Source organism: Antedon bifida, chromosome 10 (genome assembly GCF_963402885.1).
Source record: "Antedon bifida chromosome 10, ecAntBifi1.1, whole genome shotgun sequence".
NCBI lineage: Eukaryota > Metazoa > Echinodermata > Crinoidea > Comatulida > Antedonidae > Antedon > Antedon bifida.
The window spans coordinates 787,857-807,948 of NC_136235.1; the positions used below are offsets into that span (position 1 = coordinate 787,857).

Consider the following 20,092-nt stretch of genomic DNA (forward strand, 5'->3'; position numbering starts at 1 on the left):
TATAAGGTGTGTAGAGGAAGTGCAATATGACATGTCTGCTGGTATGAATGGTGACCTCGCGGTCGTTAAACCACGCTTTGCTACTGGCTGGTCTGTTTCTAGGCTTATTGGCACCTTCACCACCGAGGCTATTTCAAGTTCTTGTCCAAGGTAACACTCACCCCTTTGTGACCCTTTCAGGTAACACGTAGTAATAATTGACCGCGATTAAGCGATCAGGGCCATGCAAGGACGGAGAGTTTTTTTGACACCACCCACAGCAGTGACATTAATATTGTATTACCGTGTACGTCATCAAAACATTATTGTTTTATAGTCTTCTATTTTTAGATACCGTAAACAGCATCGCATAGTCTTTCTATTTTTAGATACCGTAGACAGCATCGTGTCTTTCTATTTTTAGATACAGTAAACAGCATCGTGTCTTTCTATTTTTAGATACCGTAGACAGCATCGCATAGTCTTTCTATTTTTAGATACCGTAGACAGCATCGCGTCTTTCTATTTTTAGATACCGTAAACAGCATCGCATAGTCTTTCTATTTTTAGATACCATAAACAGCATCGCATAGTCTTTCTATTTTTAGATACCGTAAACAGCATCGCATAATCTTTCTATTTTTAGATACCGTAAACAGCATCGCTTAGTCTTTCTATTTTTAGATTTTGTGCTAAATATAGCACAACACGATCCATAGCGTCCATTGTTAACATAAAATGAAGATTATGATGACCTTGGCTTAGTTCCCATCAGGAGGGAGCCAACGCAATAATTTGACCAATCGCAAGTAAAGGATCATTCGAACTGTCTCTTGCGATTGGTCAAATTATTTACGTTACGCGTACGTCGTATTATCATTACGTCCTGTTTATTCTCTTGTCTATGTCTGCTTAAATTGAAGTACATTATTTTTTAAATTACGGTACATTGCAACGGTTTAGAGTTAGGTGTTGACCATGGTTTTTTGAAAACGTAACGAAAATTTACAATTATGGAAAAGAGTTATATTTCCAAATAAGGATATCGGTCATTTGATAAAGTTACATTTATCATCAAAATACCAAGAGGGCCGCCAGTATAGTGCGTTTAGAGGTAATATACGTTATATTATGGACCTAAAAATTAATATATAGGTCCATGGTTATATTTATAGTTTTTAAAAGTTGAACCATATTTACTTGCTTATTTAACATAAAATAAATTAGGCGTAATGGAATCGCAGCGTAACGTATTTTACGTTCGACTACGATTGGACAACGTGTAAAAATGACACAGTAGTGCCACTGGGGAAATAAGTAGAACTCATATTTTTGTATCGTCGTAAGTATATGTAAAAGCAACACTGAGCTTGGACCCGTGTGAGACATTCACTCACGATATTACTCGTTTTATAAACATCATAAACAATAAGTTAGAAAGGAGTAACATCAAAAGTATTGCATACATTTGGTAGATTGGTAGATTTTGTAGTTAGAAACCAGTCGGTAGAACAAAGACATTTTGCACCTTTAATATTCAGATAAAACATTTAGATAGTTATTATTTAAACCATGAATGGAGAAATAATTTAGGAAGGAGTAACATCGAAAGTATTGCATAATTATATTTATTATTATGCATTATTATATATGTTTAAACCGACAAAACATTCTAATTTGATGCACCTAATTTAACACACGAGTGACTGCAGGTATGATACTTATTTACCTTCATATTTAGTTTAAGTAATTATTCACCTATTTTGTTTGATTCCTGAGTTGACCGATTTAAACGTATTCCAATTAAAATCGGAATCTTTTATTAGTCAAATCAATTTTACCGCCTCGAATTCTTGTAGCCAATCATTTATTGTGAGGAGGCCACAGCATGGATACACACCGACTACCGACGTGTGTATGGCACGATATGCCTTTGTGCAGGCCTACGATTCGCTTTGTCCTCCAGTTGTGTATTGGAATGTTGCACTAAACTTGCTAAAATTGATGATTTTTCTCCATTTATGACGTAAATTTGGATCTATACGTAATTTCTGATACGTAAATGTGGAAAATATACCCCGATGATGGCTATTTACGATTGCATTTGGCGTTTATACAGTTTCGGAAGTGTTTTGTTTACTTGGGTCGTCTGGTTTTCTCCAGAACAAAGGAATATCGTAGTTTAGTGATAATTTTGGGCGGAAACACACACCGACGAACGGCGGTTTCTTCGACAAAATACCCTGGATTTCCTATATAACATCTATGCATTAACACTTTATATTATATAATGGATATATACTTTATACAGGAGTTGATGGGTAAGTTATGTACACTTGCTAAAAGTAGAAAAGACAATCCGTTGTATAGGTCGGGTTGGTAGATTGTATAGACAGTAACCAGTCGGTAGAACAAAGGAATTGTACACGTTAATATTCAGAGAAAACACACTTGTCAAAGATTTGTGTAAAATGCATGAAGTTTATTCCTCATGCATCTTTTGTACAAGAGAATCCCACACATGCATTATACAGTAAGTCACAATATAAAGTTATGTTTTTGTTTAGACTTGGAAAATACTTAATTATTGATTTATTCAAAATGGGATGATATTGTATATTAATATACTAGTTATGTTTTTGTATTGATATCGTGTAGAACATTTGTTATTAAATATAAAAATAAATGCAATTTTACAAAGGTTAAAATATAAAGAAATCAGGAAAATTGTTGATAAAAGAGTTGAAAAAGAAACACATAAAACTCAAAATGAGCTTGATAAAAGTGTACCCTAAAACATTTTCACGAGAAATACAATTTCGTGGTGCTGGGTAGGGTACCTATCTTCTCTTAAACTGTTTTCACACTAGGTACACATAATCTCTTTAATCGTGGTGCTGGGTAGGGTCCCCATATCTTCTCTTAAACTGTTTTCACACTAGGTACACATGATCTCTGTAATCGTGGTGCTGGGTAGGGTACCTATCTTCTCTTAAACTGTTTTCACACTAGGTACACATGATCTCTTTAATCGTGGTGCTGTGTAGGGTACCTATCTTCTCCTAAACTGTTTTCACACTAGGTACACATTATCTCTTTATCGTGGTGCTGGGTAGGGTCCCCATCTTCTCTTAAACTGTTTTCACACTGGGTACACATGATCTCATCCGATAATGAATTATTTAGGACTACAATATAGGCATAATTGCAATTTTCTATTATATATTTTCATCTGAATTAAATTCATACAATACCATAAACTATACATTTATACAATTTAACATAAACTCTCATCAGCAGTTTTTGTTAATTTTAAGGTTCAAAGCCTAAACTCTGGATAGGATGTCGAATGACGATTGCCCGTTGCCCCTTGAACTGGTTGAAATGTTGGTTGATGTTTTTGATGAATAAAGTTGAGTAAACTGCAGTATTAATTGCCAATTCTTACTTCCATCCAATCAGCGATCGTCGTACAAGATGTTTATAATGCTTATTTTAATTTTTTTTTTTTTTTTTTTTTTTTTTTTTAAACCATATTTAATGAGGGTGATCCATCCAGCTATTGCTGATCATTAGGGACCCTCAGAGGTTCACAAGACAAACATATACACAAGATGCTCTACATAAACAAAGTCTTATTACAAGTCTTTGGGAGTGGAGTAATTTGGTCCTTAGAAAAAATCCTGACATGTGACGGGACTTGAACCCAGGACCCTAAGAGTGGTAGCCAAGCATCATAACCACCAAGCCACAACTCCACTCCTAAAAATCCGTAGAGGTTCGAACCCAATCTACTAGAGCTGAGAGCACCCAAACCTGAGCATTACCCGTTAGGCCACAATTCACAACCCTATAACCCATAAACAATATCTACCATTATTTACGGTAACCATAAGGGTGAGGGGTGGGGGAGATCGCGTTAAACCAGGTCTCCATGCGAACAAGGGGATCAGTTCGAGTTGCGAACTGTAACTAAGTAAGTTACGTCACTTGATTCCTGACTCATCTTTGACAGTCCGTATATCAGGTCCAGTCGACAACCATGACAATTCGTTGGTTCTCGGTTTCTATTATGTTTACAATTGTGGTCCTTCTAATTTGGATATCCTAAATGATTATTATTATTAATAAGTTGAACTTGAAACATAATTTCGAAATGAGAACACGGATTTGCTCTAAATCATATTGAAACAATAGTCTCAATAAAAAACAGGATATGTTATGAAACACGACACTTGTAGGCCTACAAGGCGGACTCTTTATTTTATTTGGAACCAGTAGGCCAGCCTACACATTTGAACTTATGGAACCTTATTACGAAATAGCATTGCACAACATACGTACAAATACAATATAGGTCTATAACAAATAAATAAGCCTTAGGAAATAATTATATGAAAGAAAAAACATGATTTTACTTCAATGTAATTAATTGAAACAGTTCTTAACCATGGAGGAAGTACGGTATGTAACAATGCATTCGTAATTATACTGTAGTAAAAAGAGATGGAACCTTACGTGTTGAATCCCATTAAAAATGAATTATGATTAGGCAGGCTCCTAAACAAGAACAAGTCCCCAAAACAAGGGACCAATTACCGGTACTTACTATACATAACATACTGTAGGCCTAATGCATACAATAAACAAATACAAGAAACTAAAATTGTATCAAAAGAAGCATTACATCCATTAACTGATACTGATATTATTTTATTGTCCATAGTAATATAAATGGAAATACATTTAGAACTATTATATTAATTATACATGATCATTGAATTATATTTTATTGTAATAAGGGGGTAATTCAAAAAAATGTCAATCAATTATGCACATACAGTAAGCGTGGTCGATTTACCATCTGAACTTTTTTCACTTTCAACATCTTTTGTTTTTTTCGTAGCGTATAGAACCCAATTTATAATGTATTGTTCATTTATGTTGTGAAATCAGTTAATTGGAAAACAAATTGATTTCAGCATTTTGGCTAGAGACACTTTGAATTGCCGGAACTCGTAAATTAACTGATGAGACTGTGTTATCTTCTTGGAAGGTGTAATGATACTCAACGGAATAACCTCATTTCGTAGAATACTCGTACATCTATGCGACAGTTTATTTTTAAATTATTTACAGTGTTTTAGACGTGTGAATTTCCATGTCCCTGGAACTAATTATCATTATACCCACTGCTATTTACACGCTCGGCCAATGTCCGAAAAATGAACCTGTATTTTTCATCTTAATTACGAAATTAACGTTAACAATACCGTAATTTAATTCTAAATCCAAAGGTAAGCTCTTACAGTAGAGTGTGATTGATGAGCTTGGTTGGTTCCAAGATACGATGCGACGCAGAAGGACGTATTACACGCAACACAAGAAGCACGTATCGCGCAACGCAAAGTAATTTTAACCAATCACACAAGTGCACATACTCAAAAAAGAAGACTGGACTTCATTTCGAGATGAGCTTCTTTTGTAGATACTTTTGTAAACCAAGGAGAGAGATTCTTTTTCGAGATGGACTTCTTTACGAAAAGAAACACTTGTGGCTCCTTTTCGATGTATTACGGTATTAATATCATACTTCCTCATTTGAACTCCAGTGGAACATGAAATAATTTTTATGTTGATTTAAGTTTAACTTGAAGGAGTTCAAAGTTCTCGTCGGCACTTAATAAGAAGAATATCATTTATATTAAATATCTAAAAGGATTTAATTTGAAAGGGAGGCGGTGTTTTAGTCATCCTTTCATCGATGAAGCTGATAAGTATTTAGTATACCTCCTTGTTTACACTGTTTTCAATTACGAGCTATTAAACTAACACAATATTGACCTATCAGTTGATTTAAGTAAACGATTCAACTAGTATACACTATATAAATATTATGAAGTCCTTCGTGTATGAAATAATTATATAAAGCATCAGGTTGTTGACCGTGTGTGTATTGTCCCTTCTGAACCCCTGTAGATAGTCATCGTCTGAACGGCCCGTCGGTTCATGGTGTTTTTACTTCACGCTGTATAGTTAGTGTTACAAAATGCATTGGGTGAATTCCTAGTTGTGTGTTTTCACAGTATTGTTCATTGTCGATTGTGTTTACTTTGTGGGTGAACTCGTCTGCTCAAATTGGCACGATATCAATTGATACAAATCTATACTTACCTGATGTTTACCTTTCAACTATTCTATCATCAAACACACAATTCAAGTTGGTTTCGTAGCGAAACAATACAGTCTAAACATATTCCCAGACAATTACTAACAATTTAACTGCTTCCGCAAATACTTAATTGAGGTACTTAAATAAATAATTTAGATTAGTATTATATTGTTAACATTTGTTGTATGCTAATTGAAATGCCACATTTTAACCAAGACTTTCTTTTTACCTCCGATAGATTTATGTCGATATAAAAGGTATAAAAAAGGTTGAGAGTGACTCATATAGATTGCAATTTAAGGGTCGTTGTTCAGTTTTAATCTTTTCTAATGTTGGTCTCCAATTATATTATATTTTCAATATGTCTGGTATAGTCTGTATTATGCTCAAAACCCTCACGCATCTAGTTTGTGGTCTTTATGTGATGTGTCAAAATATGGACATGATGATGTCATATCACTACCATATTTGGGTAGATCACTACCATATTTGACAATATCACTACCATTGTGGACACATCACATTTTGTTGTCACATAACGTTTTATAGTGTAGACAAGGCTTTAGAAACAACGAAGATGACCTCATTTTTTTGTAGATGCCCAGAGTTATTAAAATATGTATATTAGGCTATATGTCGTATGTCAATCATTTTGATTGACGGATGTACTTTATAAGGAAACAAACCACCTCTTCAATTGTATCTTGTATTCGTGACATACCACCATAGTAAAGACAATCAGCGTGGTTGGTTGTACAATGTTGAGTTATTTATGTGTGTATTTAGTGATACAGTTTGTAAACAAGTGTCGGTGTATGGATTCAGTATTTGACTGTGTTTTGAGGCGCTGTTTCCACAAGTATAAATATTGGTGCAATATGTTGGTACACTACCGCATGTCAATCAAACCAACAACAAGTAATTAATTACTCTTCTGTTTACAATCATCATTTAGAGTTAGTTAAATTATTTATGATTTAAAAACAGTGATAGGCCTATTAATAATTGTTAAACATGTCAATCTCAGTACGATACTTTTTAGACACAGAATATGCTGACCATCCCAGATTTCAATACCATGATTGCAAATGGACATTAAACAACTGACCATGCTAAAGCTTGGTTCCCATTTGGACGCAACGCAATGACGTGTATGTCCAACGCAAGTGAGTTGACCAATCACAAGCGACAGCTCGGATAATCTATAGCGCACCGCGTGATAGATCATACACTTGCGGTGCGCTAACAAGTGGGAACCAACCTTAATGCTGGGCCTAGTTGATCCCTTATATTCTTTCATTTTTTTTATTACTACCGTATTCTCTTTATTGTCTTGCAAAGTCATGCCAAGTCTTAATATTTTAATCCTTCATGCTTTATAATTAGAAGTTAACGAACATTCAGGGTTACGACGTTCTGATATAAAATGATTCATATTGATAGTGGGTGACGTTGCATTTGTATATTACATAACTATGACATAAGATAATTTTAGGCTACCTGTCTATGCTACCTTACGTAGCTTTATTTCACGCGCAACACAAGAACGTAAGCGCAACGCAAGTGGGTTAGGCCTACTTTAGGAACTTGCTCTCGTTAAATTCGTGTGACACGAAAAAGTTAGTTAGCCTATTCATACAGTCAACATTTTATTCATCTGGGTTTATAGGCCCATTAATACAAACCAAAAGTCTAGAGGCACGAATCTAGTATCTATCTTGTTCTCAAGCGTTTGTATAGCCGAGCCACACTATTAATTATGCCTCGAGAAACAGAGGATCAAATTATATAGGTACGCATTTCATATCTGAAACCACATCATTAATATAAATAAATATAGGTCTATATTGATAATAAATTATTGTTTGATTGAAGAAAAACGTGAGTCACTTTTTATGTTGTTTTGAGTCACTCTGTACACATGATGAATTAATGTACTTACACCTTGATACATAAACCATTGAAACGGCGATCTCTCCTTCCAAAATATATAGGACGAACATTAAAGGTTCAATCTCGCATTCACATATAGATTTATGGATTTGTTTTCTTTCGTTAGGGTGAATGAAATTAAATGTATAACGTATACTAGACTTAAATTTGGTTGTCATTAGGACGCGCAAATACGTACACGCGGCGCAAGTTTTTTGACCAATCACAGGCGACAGATCCGAACTGACGCTTTTCATTGGTCCATTTATTTGCATTGCGCGTTCGCGTCGTTCCGTCCCTGAGGAACCCAGTTTTAGTTTACGCTCATCCAGCCTACATCTACTTTATCATACTATTATTAAGCTCTGTCTACAAAAAAAAAGTGTGATGTGCCCAAAATGTGGTAGTGGTATGACATCATAACTTTTTGTCACATCAAGTTTGATAGTGTAGACAGAGCTTTAGCTTTAAAAAATGAAATGAGAAACAACGATTTTCTTCTCTTCTTTTCCGTCGTTTGGTTTGTAGTGTTGTGATTCCTTCTACCTTATAAACTATAGCCATGAGTTGACTGTTTCTATTAATACGATAATTAAAGAGTAATTGTATTTATAAATGACATCATTTGACGTTCAGTGTGAATCAAATGAAGGTTGAGGTCGTCACAATGTCGACAAGCTCGAGCTAAAATTAAAACTAATACGTCTAGAAATTGTCACAAAGTATCCGCATTCCTTTCATAGTGACATTTTGGGAACATTGTAACCATGTCGCTCATTGTACCGACATGTCCTTGTATTTGTGTGTAAGTGTCACCTTTGTTAAGTTTCCGCCTACTTGTTACAAATATGTAGGCATAGGTCTAATTCAAAATAATATTGTCATAGTGATCATCTTTAGGTATCTAGGATTGTTTAGTTTTTTAAAAAGCTCGCTTTAATACGAGTATAACATGAACGCGTTGCGCTATTGGAACTTTGCCGAAAACCAATACGTTATAACGCGTTTTATTACCCTACATGACGCTAACGCGTCATCTCTATGACGGTTCTGAGTCGTCAGACCGTAGCATAATGTATAATGCACTTAACGTGAACTCATCCAATACTGTTCATTTTTTTTTCGTAGCCAGTATACCTCCCGGTAAAGTGCTATTTCCGGAAAGTGTTGAAAGAAAATCCACCGACAAAGTTATTGACAAATTTGTTTACCAAATAACGGTGCTAAGATTACCTTTAGTTGAATATTTCCGACGTGATTTTGTTACCATGGTATGCGCGCCCCGAATAAGTATTATATAGTACATTGAAACATTTTAAAGGTATACATACAAGGAATTCGTTTAGGATTAATTGCTAATTCCTGCATGATAATATCACATTATGTCTAATGTTATTGGTATTCCAAAGGTATAAATCTTGTGCAGGGTTCATGTTGTTATTACGATTTGGCATGTAGGCCTACACACATTAAAACAAAACCCAGTTTATTGGGGCATGCTGTAGGAATGTTGGTAACGGTTCAGTGCAGTATAAAGTCGTCATTTGATGACCTAAATCCCATTTAGAGAATTTATAATAATAGTTAAAACAAAAACAATAGGTTTGGTTGATCAATGACAATTGGTTACCGTTTAATTTAAACCAAGTTAAAACACACACTATAATCCATAGTTCACAGTTTACATTAAAGAAACGGGTCCGTCCCTTATCCGAACTTGTGATTGGTCAAATTAACTGCGTTGCGCGTACGTATGTTGCGTCATAGTAATCATGTTATGACGTCATTACAACGTCGTATTGAAAACTAGGTCAGTGTACTACATTTTCCACATAGAAAACATTAAAAAGTGTTAATGAAATGCTTGTGTGTAGATGATGGTGTGTCTTGTTGTTTGTAATCTACAGCAGCATGATATGCTGATTCATCAATGAGAGAGTGTAGGTCAGGTATGGCTTGCCCGTTTGTTGACCTTTTTAGACGGATAGTGTCAATACACTATTGATGCTAAGTAAAAACATCTTTTATTATATTGTTTTTATGACTCGTGTTGTTGGTATACTTAAACCGTGTGCTAGCCAGGTCACCATTGTAATATTCAAAGTGTTTAATCTACCATTTTAAATTTACAATTTCCTGATTTAATTCTGAATACTGCCAGCTGTACTCGCGATAATGTAGACGTGCTCTGCGCATTTTTGCTCACTTTTTATACGCGCGTGCACGCAATGTTCTTTAGCAACAATATACCATAGGCCTAAAAATGTAAAAGACCTCTTTCTAGTAAAAGATTGATTGAGGAATTTATACCACGGACGGCATGTTTCCGGAAAAGTTCCTAACGAGAATTTAATGTGAATATTATTATGTCTCTGTAAACTATCAAGAATCTAGGCTGTCGGTTCATAAGTAACCGTCAGCCTAGTTTATGCTCTAATCCCGGTTTGTATTTTGGGTGTATTATGCTCCCCAGATCACCACCACCCGGGCTAGAAGAATGCAGACACGAATAGCGGTTTCTCTCTAATGTGGCTTTTAGACCGACTTCAAAATAGATTGTATTTATGTTCTTTTTGTCCCAATAGGCATTAGTATATTCTCATCCTTGACGATGATCCTCCCCTTTAAGAGCTTTGGTTTTCACTTGGATTGGACGCAGACGCAAAGGACGACGCCTGGATATCCAAACTATCGCACGCTTGTACCTGATTGGTCAACTTGATTCGATTGCGTCTACGCCGTTGCATTGCGTTCAAGAGTTGGACAGATTTATCGTCATCGTCACACAACCTTATTTTGCTTCGTTGACATCGTTGTCATGATCTGTATCATTGCACAATGTGGCCCTTTAAATGACAACTATCATCTTCTTGTGCATGATAGGACATTCACTATTGGCAATTAATGCGCCTAAATAAATATAACATTCGCAACACCGGGTCCAAATATTATCCTCAGAGGTGGCGCTAACATTTTTGCCAGTTCGTGTACCACAATTATTTATGTTTTTTTTTTCGTTTCGAACTAATCCGTTTTTACGGGTTAATATAATGTCAAAATGATTTAGGCAAAATAACCAAGTCGGAAGTTCATTGTCGCATGTGGTATTTTGATGTTGTATTAATCACATCAACCTAGACAGAAATCACCATCACATATTTACCGCTGATGGGTGGCCACCCATCGTGCTAGACGGGTTTGGGACCCGATAGAAACCGACATATTAACATTATGTAATCTTTAGATGCGGTCCCGCAGGTTGAGTATCACAATACGTGTGTATGTTGATGAATGTTTATCGTTAAGTAAAATTTGGTTAGTAAATCTAAGAAACGCAACATTAAGTGAATGATATATTTCTGTACAATGTCAATATACGAGGATGGCAGCAGAATAACAATTGTTCATCAGTCCTTTTGCATGTTTTCCTAATCTCAACAAAGTTTATTTTTACACGATGCCTCTGACTCAAGAGGACGTGCCATTTGTCTCGGCCGTACCCTCTTACCTTGGCTGTTTAGATACAGTTGGCTACTATAGTGTGAATTCATTGCCAATACAAATACCAATATTTCAGTTTATGTAATCTTTTTCACCTAATCCCAGTAATACACATCATTTGACGGATACTTCCGTCCGTCCATCACTGACCAACAAACGCCCTCTTGCGATCAACGCATCTTCACGACGCAGTTAAAATCCGCGCGCGTATACAACAACGCGTGTTGGTTACCCTGTGTGTTGGTTGCTAGTGACATTTCGAATGTTTGTATTTCTTACATTTGGAACTTAGTTACGTTTAGAGTAGTTGCCTTAAGTACTGTAGAACAATAAAAACATAAAAGTTATGTCGTTTTTCGTAGAATAGACTCAATTTTGATTATTTATTTAAAACGTTTATGACAATGACGCACCTGAAATCGATAGGACGGTATAGAATTGAAAATGAGACACTCGGAAAGGGAAATTTTGCTGTCGTTGAGCTAGCTACAGATACCGTATGCAACACAAAGGTGGGTACCATGTCAGTGCAAACATAAAAATCAAAATGTTTGAAACCATAAAAATACAATTTAATTAGGCCTACTGTAGGCCTAAATGTAGAGAAACATTTGAATTTGAATATTGCTAGAGTCAGATGATGTATTTTGTTTAAAAATATTTTGGGTAGAGCTAGGTAAAGATATTTGTTGTTGTTGCCTTATAAATATAGTCTTTAAAATATGTCAAGGGGTTGTTTGATCGTCGCAAAGTTTAAATAATAGCTGTTTACCATTTTACAGAAACCAAATGTCTGTGTAAAATAACATAAATAAATTGCATATCTTCGAAGTACGCCATAGAAGCATTAGCGTACCCTATTGCGATCCATCTAACTTAGCGGACCCAACGTCTTCCTTATATGGTGTTGTCAAGGCCTCGTGAGTTCCATGGTTTACCCTGTTCATCTTAACAGTCCACGAATTCTTTGCTCGTTGAGGTGAGACTTCTCTACCTGGTCTGCCGGCTGCGTTACCTTTTTCGGAAATTAAAGTTCACGAATTTGCACTCAATAACTCATTGGTATTTTTATATCAAATGCTTACTTTTAAAATAGCTACTGTAACTGACCTGGATTTGTGGAGGAACCTCAGAGGGTATACAAAATCAGTACAAACTTTGTCACATCATCATAATCATGATGATGATCATCGTCATCATCATCATCATAGTCATCATTATCATCATCGTCATCATCATCGTCATTAGCATCATCATCATTAGCATCATCATCATCATGATCATCATGATAATATAGTGTGAAAGTCACTTTTTTTGACTTTTAATAGACCTGGCATACTACATATTAACATTATATAATATCATAATTATTCTTCGTCTCAATATTTCTATTTAGTTTCCCCAACTTTTGTAAATGTATTTCTCTATCTGTTGGTAAGCATGTTATGGAATGCTACCGTGCTATGAATTACAATCGCATTGACTCGATTTAGTAGACATAATAAATGACCTATGTGTCTCTTTACAAGCATTCAATTTATATCTGTTTCGTGGCTCTTATCCATCAATTTATATTATACCCATCAACCCTTATCATATAATTTGTAAATTATTATACGTATGAAAATAATCAATTTGGTAAAAGATCGCAAGTTATTGACTGAGGCGAAGCTATGTCTGAGTGAATACACCCCAGGCCACTCCACTATCCGTCTAGCCTCATTAAATCACATATATAAATTAAGCAGCGGACTTATATATTTACATGTTTTATAGTTATGTTTAAAATAATAACTGTGTCAAGAATAACTAAATTGTTGAACAGCTAATAAAAGTATCAGCGTAAGTGTTTTGTTTGGGTTTTGTTTAGTGAACTATGGCATCTTGGAGAATGCCACTAAACTTCGCTCATGCCTTCCCTCATTTTACGGAATGTTCAAAATGTGATCGATACAACTGGAGTCTCGCAAAACGTCAGGGGCACCATCAAGAGACAGAAAGTTGACGCGCGCGTGCAAAAGCCGTTTCATTATTATCATTTTTTTCAACGCGCACGCCGCATCATACTACCGGTATCTATGAACCGTAAACTTAGACATACATTGTTTTTTTGCACATTTTGGCTCTGATGTTTCACCTGTACCAAAAAGAGATCAACGCACCAAGTACCATACCATGGGCCTGAAAGAAAGTGAAAGGGATCAGTTAAAGCCAAAGCTGTGACCTCACCGGTGGTGACCTATGGTCCAATTATTTGTGTACATATAAGCCAACTTTTAACTTTTGTCCAACCTTATTTTGTTCTATATTAACTCCGTGGTTAACCAAACAATACAAAGCGTCAATCGCAACACATCCGTCCTCTTTTTAGTATAATTAATATAACCTCTAGCCCCATGACTTGGTAATATGTAAGTAAATAAGTTTAAAATACACAATAAATAAAAACTACAATGTAAGGATTGTAGTGGGTTTATATGCTAAAAGTTAGCGATAATCCGACCTCTTTAATTTAATTGTACTTGCTAATTGTTATGTATTGTATACAGTTATTGTTTGATTAATTTGGCTCTAACTTTGTAGCGTATGTATTTTGCTAAGAAAATAATCCAGTATGTTATTTTTTTTTAGTGTTATGTTATAATTGGTTTCTTTGTTAGGCCTAATTGTTATGTTTTATTTCGTTGAGAAAAATCCTCCATTATTGTACATACGTTTCTCAAAGAAATGAACAATAATTAATATCGTAGTTAAATGTTTAGAAAAAAAATACGATGAACTGTCATTAAAGGATTTTGTTTTTACGTCATATCCAGGGAAGTAAATGCATATGACGTCATACCAGTTTATTTTTAGCTTGTTCCGTTAAGCAGTCACCGGCAGATTTACCTGACGTGCTTTTTTAATATATTTTTTTCAACTTGCTCTGCTCTTTTGGTCTTCCTCTTGTTCACTTAACCGTATATTGATATTAAAATTATTATTATTTTTCTTCGATAAATAAACGAAAAAACAAATCTTAGACGCCGTGCAGGGACACGAATTTCATGACATATTTTGGTGTTATTCTTTTTAGCATAGTCAAGATATGGCATGAGAGCTCTCTCACATGACTGTAGTCTTTTAGTAATGTTCACATCTCAGAGAAGAGGGCGACCGCGTGTTCGACGTCGATGAGGTTTTCTTAAATATTAAATCGCCTTGAATTAGAATTAGATTGGTTAATTGCTCATTAGGACACTCCTGTACATTAGCAAGTTTATTTTATTTGCCTTGTTGAAGAGATCAGCCGGTAATTATACAGAAGAATAGGAGACCAAGGCTGAACCCAGTCTGTTTTATTTAGGATATAGGTGCAATGTTATTCTAGGCAATCTTAAGTTAAACGTAGAATTAAATTGTATTTATTATTATTTAACGAGCCTAAATTAAATAGAATTCCTGGTATTTATCTTTAAAAAAAACAATTAACACGAATGATGTATATAGTGTGCTAATCTGCTATCGTCTGCGCACAAAACATGCGATAATTGGCGTATTGTGTTTTGGGTTCTAAAACTTCTGATAGAGGTTGCTGGATTAGAAAGTGTGAAATGTGTTACAATAGAGCACTTGTTGATCTAAATCAGACGTATTAGAGACATTTAATTAAACTTTAACACACCTGTTTGTACCAGGTGAGGGTGATTATAATGAAAGATGTGGGCTCAATTAGTTTACCCTTCTTGGTATATTCATAGGCGGATTCAAGGGGGCCCAGTCGGTCCAGGATAGGAAACTAATTTCAGTTCGGAACCTTAAATTTGCCATTTTTAGCCCCCCCCCCCCCCTATTTCAAAACACTGGATCCACCACTGATATTTTCAATCTTTTTGGGTCTATGCCTGCGGGTTCAATTGGAAGAGTTAATCTCTTTTAAATGTATACAATTAATGAATACATTTCATTCCATCTTTTAATTATAATTGAAAGATAAATAATAGTAATAATTATGATTATTGATTTTACGAATGTCGATAATAATTATACATGTTACAGGATAAATGTATGATAATGACGACGCGATAATAACAATTGTTTTTTTAAGTTATTAATGATTAATGAATTACTGTAAATTATATGTTTGTAGAATAAATGATTATAACGATGATAAGGTATATCATATACCGGTAATTATTATTATTAATAATAAATTGGATATTGTTGTTTTTAGGTTGCAATAAAAGTGATCGACCTTCGGAAAGTAAAAGAAGATTACGTTCGAGAAAATCTATACCGTGAGGCAAAAGTGCTCTCTCAACTAAGACATCCGAACATCATTCGCATTTATGAAACCATTGAGGTTGGTGGTCACTCTTTTTTGTTTTATAACAAACTAGCGGCCGTACTGCAAGCATTACCGGCCGTATTAATATGTGAGACGTGCTATTAAATAGTATTAGATAAGGGTGTTCAATTGTATCGGAATGCATGGTGAATGCGGCAAATATACATTACCTTACCCCCCATGCCGAATGTAAACGTTTTAAACTTCTTTTGTTTTTTACTTTCTTCTAAAGTACGTTTAACATGTTTATTTCCCTGACTTAAGACATTCCTTTATTAAAAAGAGTACAACAACAGTTATTCAGACGAAGGAAATATTGGCATTTTACAGTTTAACTAAACATTTCCACTTCCCCCACACCCATCTTGGATTTTGTATAGATTCTAATTTACCGTAAAGTTGGTCTACCTTTTTATGCTTAATACTATATTTACTTCGCATAGCCCTAAATAGAAACTTAATTGGATGGGTTGTGATTTATATGTTTGGGAGGGCATGACATGCCAATGACCGAGGATGCCTATGTAACACATTATACACAGGCCTTGGTCGAATAATCCCATGGATTTGTCTCCTGACCCGAAAGATCATTACTGGATAACCTATAACCACGAATTACGACGGCGGAAGGATGGGACCTCATCAACGTTCAACCTGTAAAATGCCCGTGAGTTTATTATGCTCAATATTGACCGGAGCGTGACATTACGCATAAATAAGTTCGCCGCATTTTTATACAATTTGGTGGTTCGGTCGCAAGATGTAAATAGCAACCACGTTTGTCATATGGGTTCACTTACCATTGACCATAACATGATGCTTGTGCGTTAAGCTCTGTCTACACTATCAAACTATCAAACTTTATGTGAGAAAAAAATGTGATGTGCCCATATATGGACATGATGATGTCATGTCACTACCATATTTTGGGCATATAACTACCATATTTGGGCACATCACACTAGTTTGATAGTGTAGACAGAGCTTAAGAAAAGTCAAGCTTCAACTATCAATACACATCAGCTAGCATTGCAATATGTTAGGGCCTAAGCACACGCTAAGTATAATACACATGGGTAAAGTAGTCCCCCTATTTCCAAGTGACAAGTCATTGCCAGTTTATTGATTATTGTATAACGATTCAAGGTTATGTTCTTATCCAAGTCCAACATCGGTGCAAAGCATCCGTCAGGACCATCTATTTAGGATTAATACATAACTCTTATTAAAGCCTATGTTTCCTCAATACTTTACCAAGTTCTTCCGCTACAGATGCTGCTGTACCGATGTACGCGTGTTGCGTGCATGTCGCCCTAACTTGGCCAATGCTCTTGGTTACCCTAGCCTAACATCAATTTGTCAATTTTATGGGTGAATTTTGTTTAGGATGGGATGGCCCCCCATACTTTTTAACGGCAAACCGCAGTTGTGTATAGCCATAGAAACCTATGTTTTATTGGTTATTTTTCTTCTCTTGAACATCCCACGACATACATCTCACCCTCACAACATTTAAAATTGATCGGGACCCTTAGCTACCATTTCTAGAACTTCTAATTGCCGTCATTCATATGTTTTAAAAATAAACAAGGTCACGTGATTGATAGGTATAGTAGAACGATTTAAACGGTAAATTTAAATTACCGACGAGTTACTCATGCCTTTCAAATGTAGGTTGATCCGTTTCCTGGTCCGCTTTGGTCGTTGTCTGGGTATTAGAGAATTTGGAGACCATACGGCGGTAATCCGTAATGGTTTATCTTGTTGATATTTTGTATCATATGACTTATCGGTGGTAGATCCAAGATTTGAAATAGGTAGGGCTCAGAGGTGGCGAACGTAACATTGGTATAACGTATCCGATGCGGATCCTATGTTGCAATTCAAAAATGCGGGACGGAGGGCGGGGCTGGACATGCGTATCCGTTAGGTCTATACATTCTCCCTCATCTAAGTGAAGAATACCATAATTTAGACCTTCCGTAATTACTGTATGCGTTAGTACAATTTATAAGCAAGTAGACCTAAGAGTTTTAAAAATATCACAATATTATAAGACAACTGTCCTTCGACACAGATACTTCAGGTATTATTAAAAACACCAGAAAGTACAAGTGGGGTTGCCCTGTACTTATATAGGAGTTCTTACACCTCCACCTAGACACAAGGTCATTGGCCTATTTATTCATATTTTTTTTCCCAAATCAGTCTGGTGAATCGATGGAAACCAAAGCTAACGAACGTGGTTAGGTGACACCACAGATCTCTATTGCTTATTGCCTTTTACGAGACAATTATATTAATAATGTATTAAATCAATGAACAAATTATTCAGGCCGATCCTTCAACTTCATGCACTATGTTACTGTTCATTTTTTTTAAAGACTTTTTATCATAGTCGGTATTTCCGAGAAAATGTTAGTTAGACGGCGATTTGGCTTAATATTGGTAAAATGATACATTTGGCGCATATGGCGTTTAATACGTATAATACTTTCACGCAGACAAAAGCCAAATCGCCGACTAGTGGCACTCATGTAAAACAACATAACACAAAAACTAGAGATAAGATAAAGTATAAGATAAATGGTACCGGCGTACCATACCCAATAATAGACCTACATAGAATATAATATTGTGTAAGAAGAGGGAATGAACAATTAAATGAAATATCTATTTGCACAAACTTCCAAATCATGTTGTGAAACGTAACCCCTTCATTCCATAAAAGTACAAAGTAACATAGAATCTTTACCGATCGATATTGATAGTAATTGATCATTTTGATTGATTAATGTCCATAACGTGTGTATGGTACTTAGACATGGGTCGTACACGGTCGATCGCTAATCGATATATTGATTTTATTTTGCATTGAGGTGTTCCTATAGTTGATATATTATTTATAATCCTGTAGGGTAAATATCCATAATTATACTACATTACTGTACTGCTATCTAGGGACATTATGAATGAATATATGAATAATAAGGAATAGGGTTGATTTGTATCAGATATAGGTCACCGTCTCAGAAGAAGCGATAGATATCATAAATCTGAGGAGAAGTCGGCACCCGAGGCAACAGATAAAAAGAGAAATATTAAATAATGTTTCAAAGGTCTCTGTAAGTTCAGTAACTGTATCGTAAATCAAGGAGGATGAGTCATCCACATTCAATGGAGTAAGCCAGCAATGACATTCATGTTGTATGGCACGCCGCACATATTGGACCGGCAAATTGCGCACATGTTGGACCGGCAAATTGCGCATGTTGTATAGCACGCTGCAACATGTTGTATGGCACGCTGCAACATGGTGTATGGTACGCCGCACATGTTGTATGGTACGCCGCACATGTTGTATGGCACACCGCACATGTTGGGCCGGCAAGTTACGCATGTTGTCCGGGCACGCCACACATGTTGTATGGCACGCCGCACATGTTGGGCCGGCAAGTCAGGTCAATTGTCAGTTCAAATCTCGAGTCATTCATGTCTTTGGTATGGTGAACTAAAATTATATTCTATATACCATGAGAAGTGTGCTAGGCCTATAATGAATGATTTATGACACCGTTTTGGTGGGTTAGGCAGGCGTCTGGGTAGTTCTTGAACAGACATATGAAACCCAACCCTCATATTACCATGACTGTGTCATTGTTGGAGGATTGGAGGCGTTGAGTTATTATTTATTGAATGATATAGAATATAACCTCATCGTTTATTTAAAATTATTAGAAATAAGCAAACAAATCTCCATTTCGTTATCGTGAGATGGTTTTAGTAAGAAGCGTTACGCTAAGTGTTTCCGTTTAAATTGATACCATGGAGAAATTAGTTTAGACAAAGTTTCAACCAAAAACCAAGAATTGCGATATTATGTGGCTTTAATGCTAGAGGCGTTTGCCTAATGTAGGTTTTTGATTATAAAGCGAATAATAATTGAATTTGTTTGCGTTCAGGGTAGAATAATTGTAAAGACACCTATCATTATGATTGCCATTTCATTTTGTTAACGTAAGCCCATACATCTTTGCTAATTATTCTAAAGCCCTGTCTACACTATCACATTTTATGTGACAACAACATGTGATAGTGCCCATATATGGACATGATGATGTCATATCACTACCATATTCGGGCATATCACCACCATATTTGGACACATCACACGTTTTTTT

General features: G+C 35.6%; 1 protein-coding gene across 1 annotated transcript in view; it reads left to right on the plus strand.

The window, feature by feature from the left end:
* Positions 1-20,092, plus strand: part of LOC144854538 (uncharacterized) — a 78,135-nt gene that overhangs the window by 21,796 nt on the left and 36,247 nt on the right. The window contains exon 3 of the mRNA XM_078712485.1: positions 15,798-15,926. Coding sequence (XP_078568611.1) covers positions 15,798-15,926 — 129 coding nt within the window. The remainder of the gene's footprint in view (positions 1-15,797; positions 15,927-20,092) is intronic.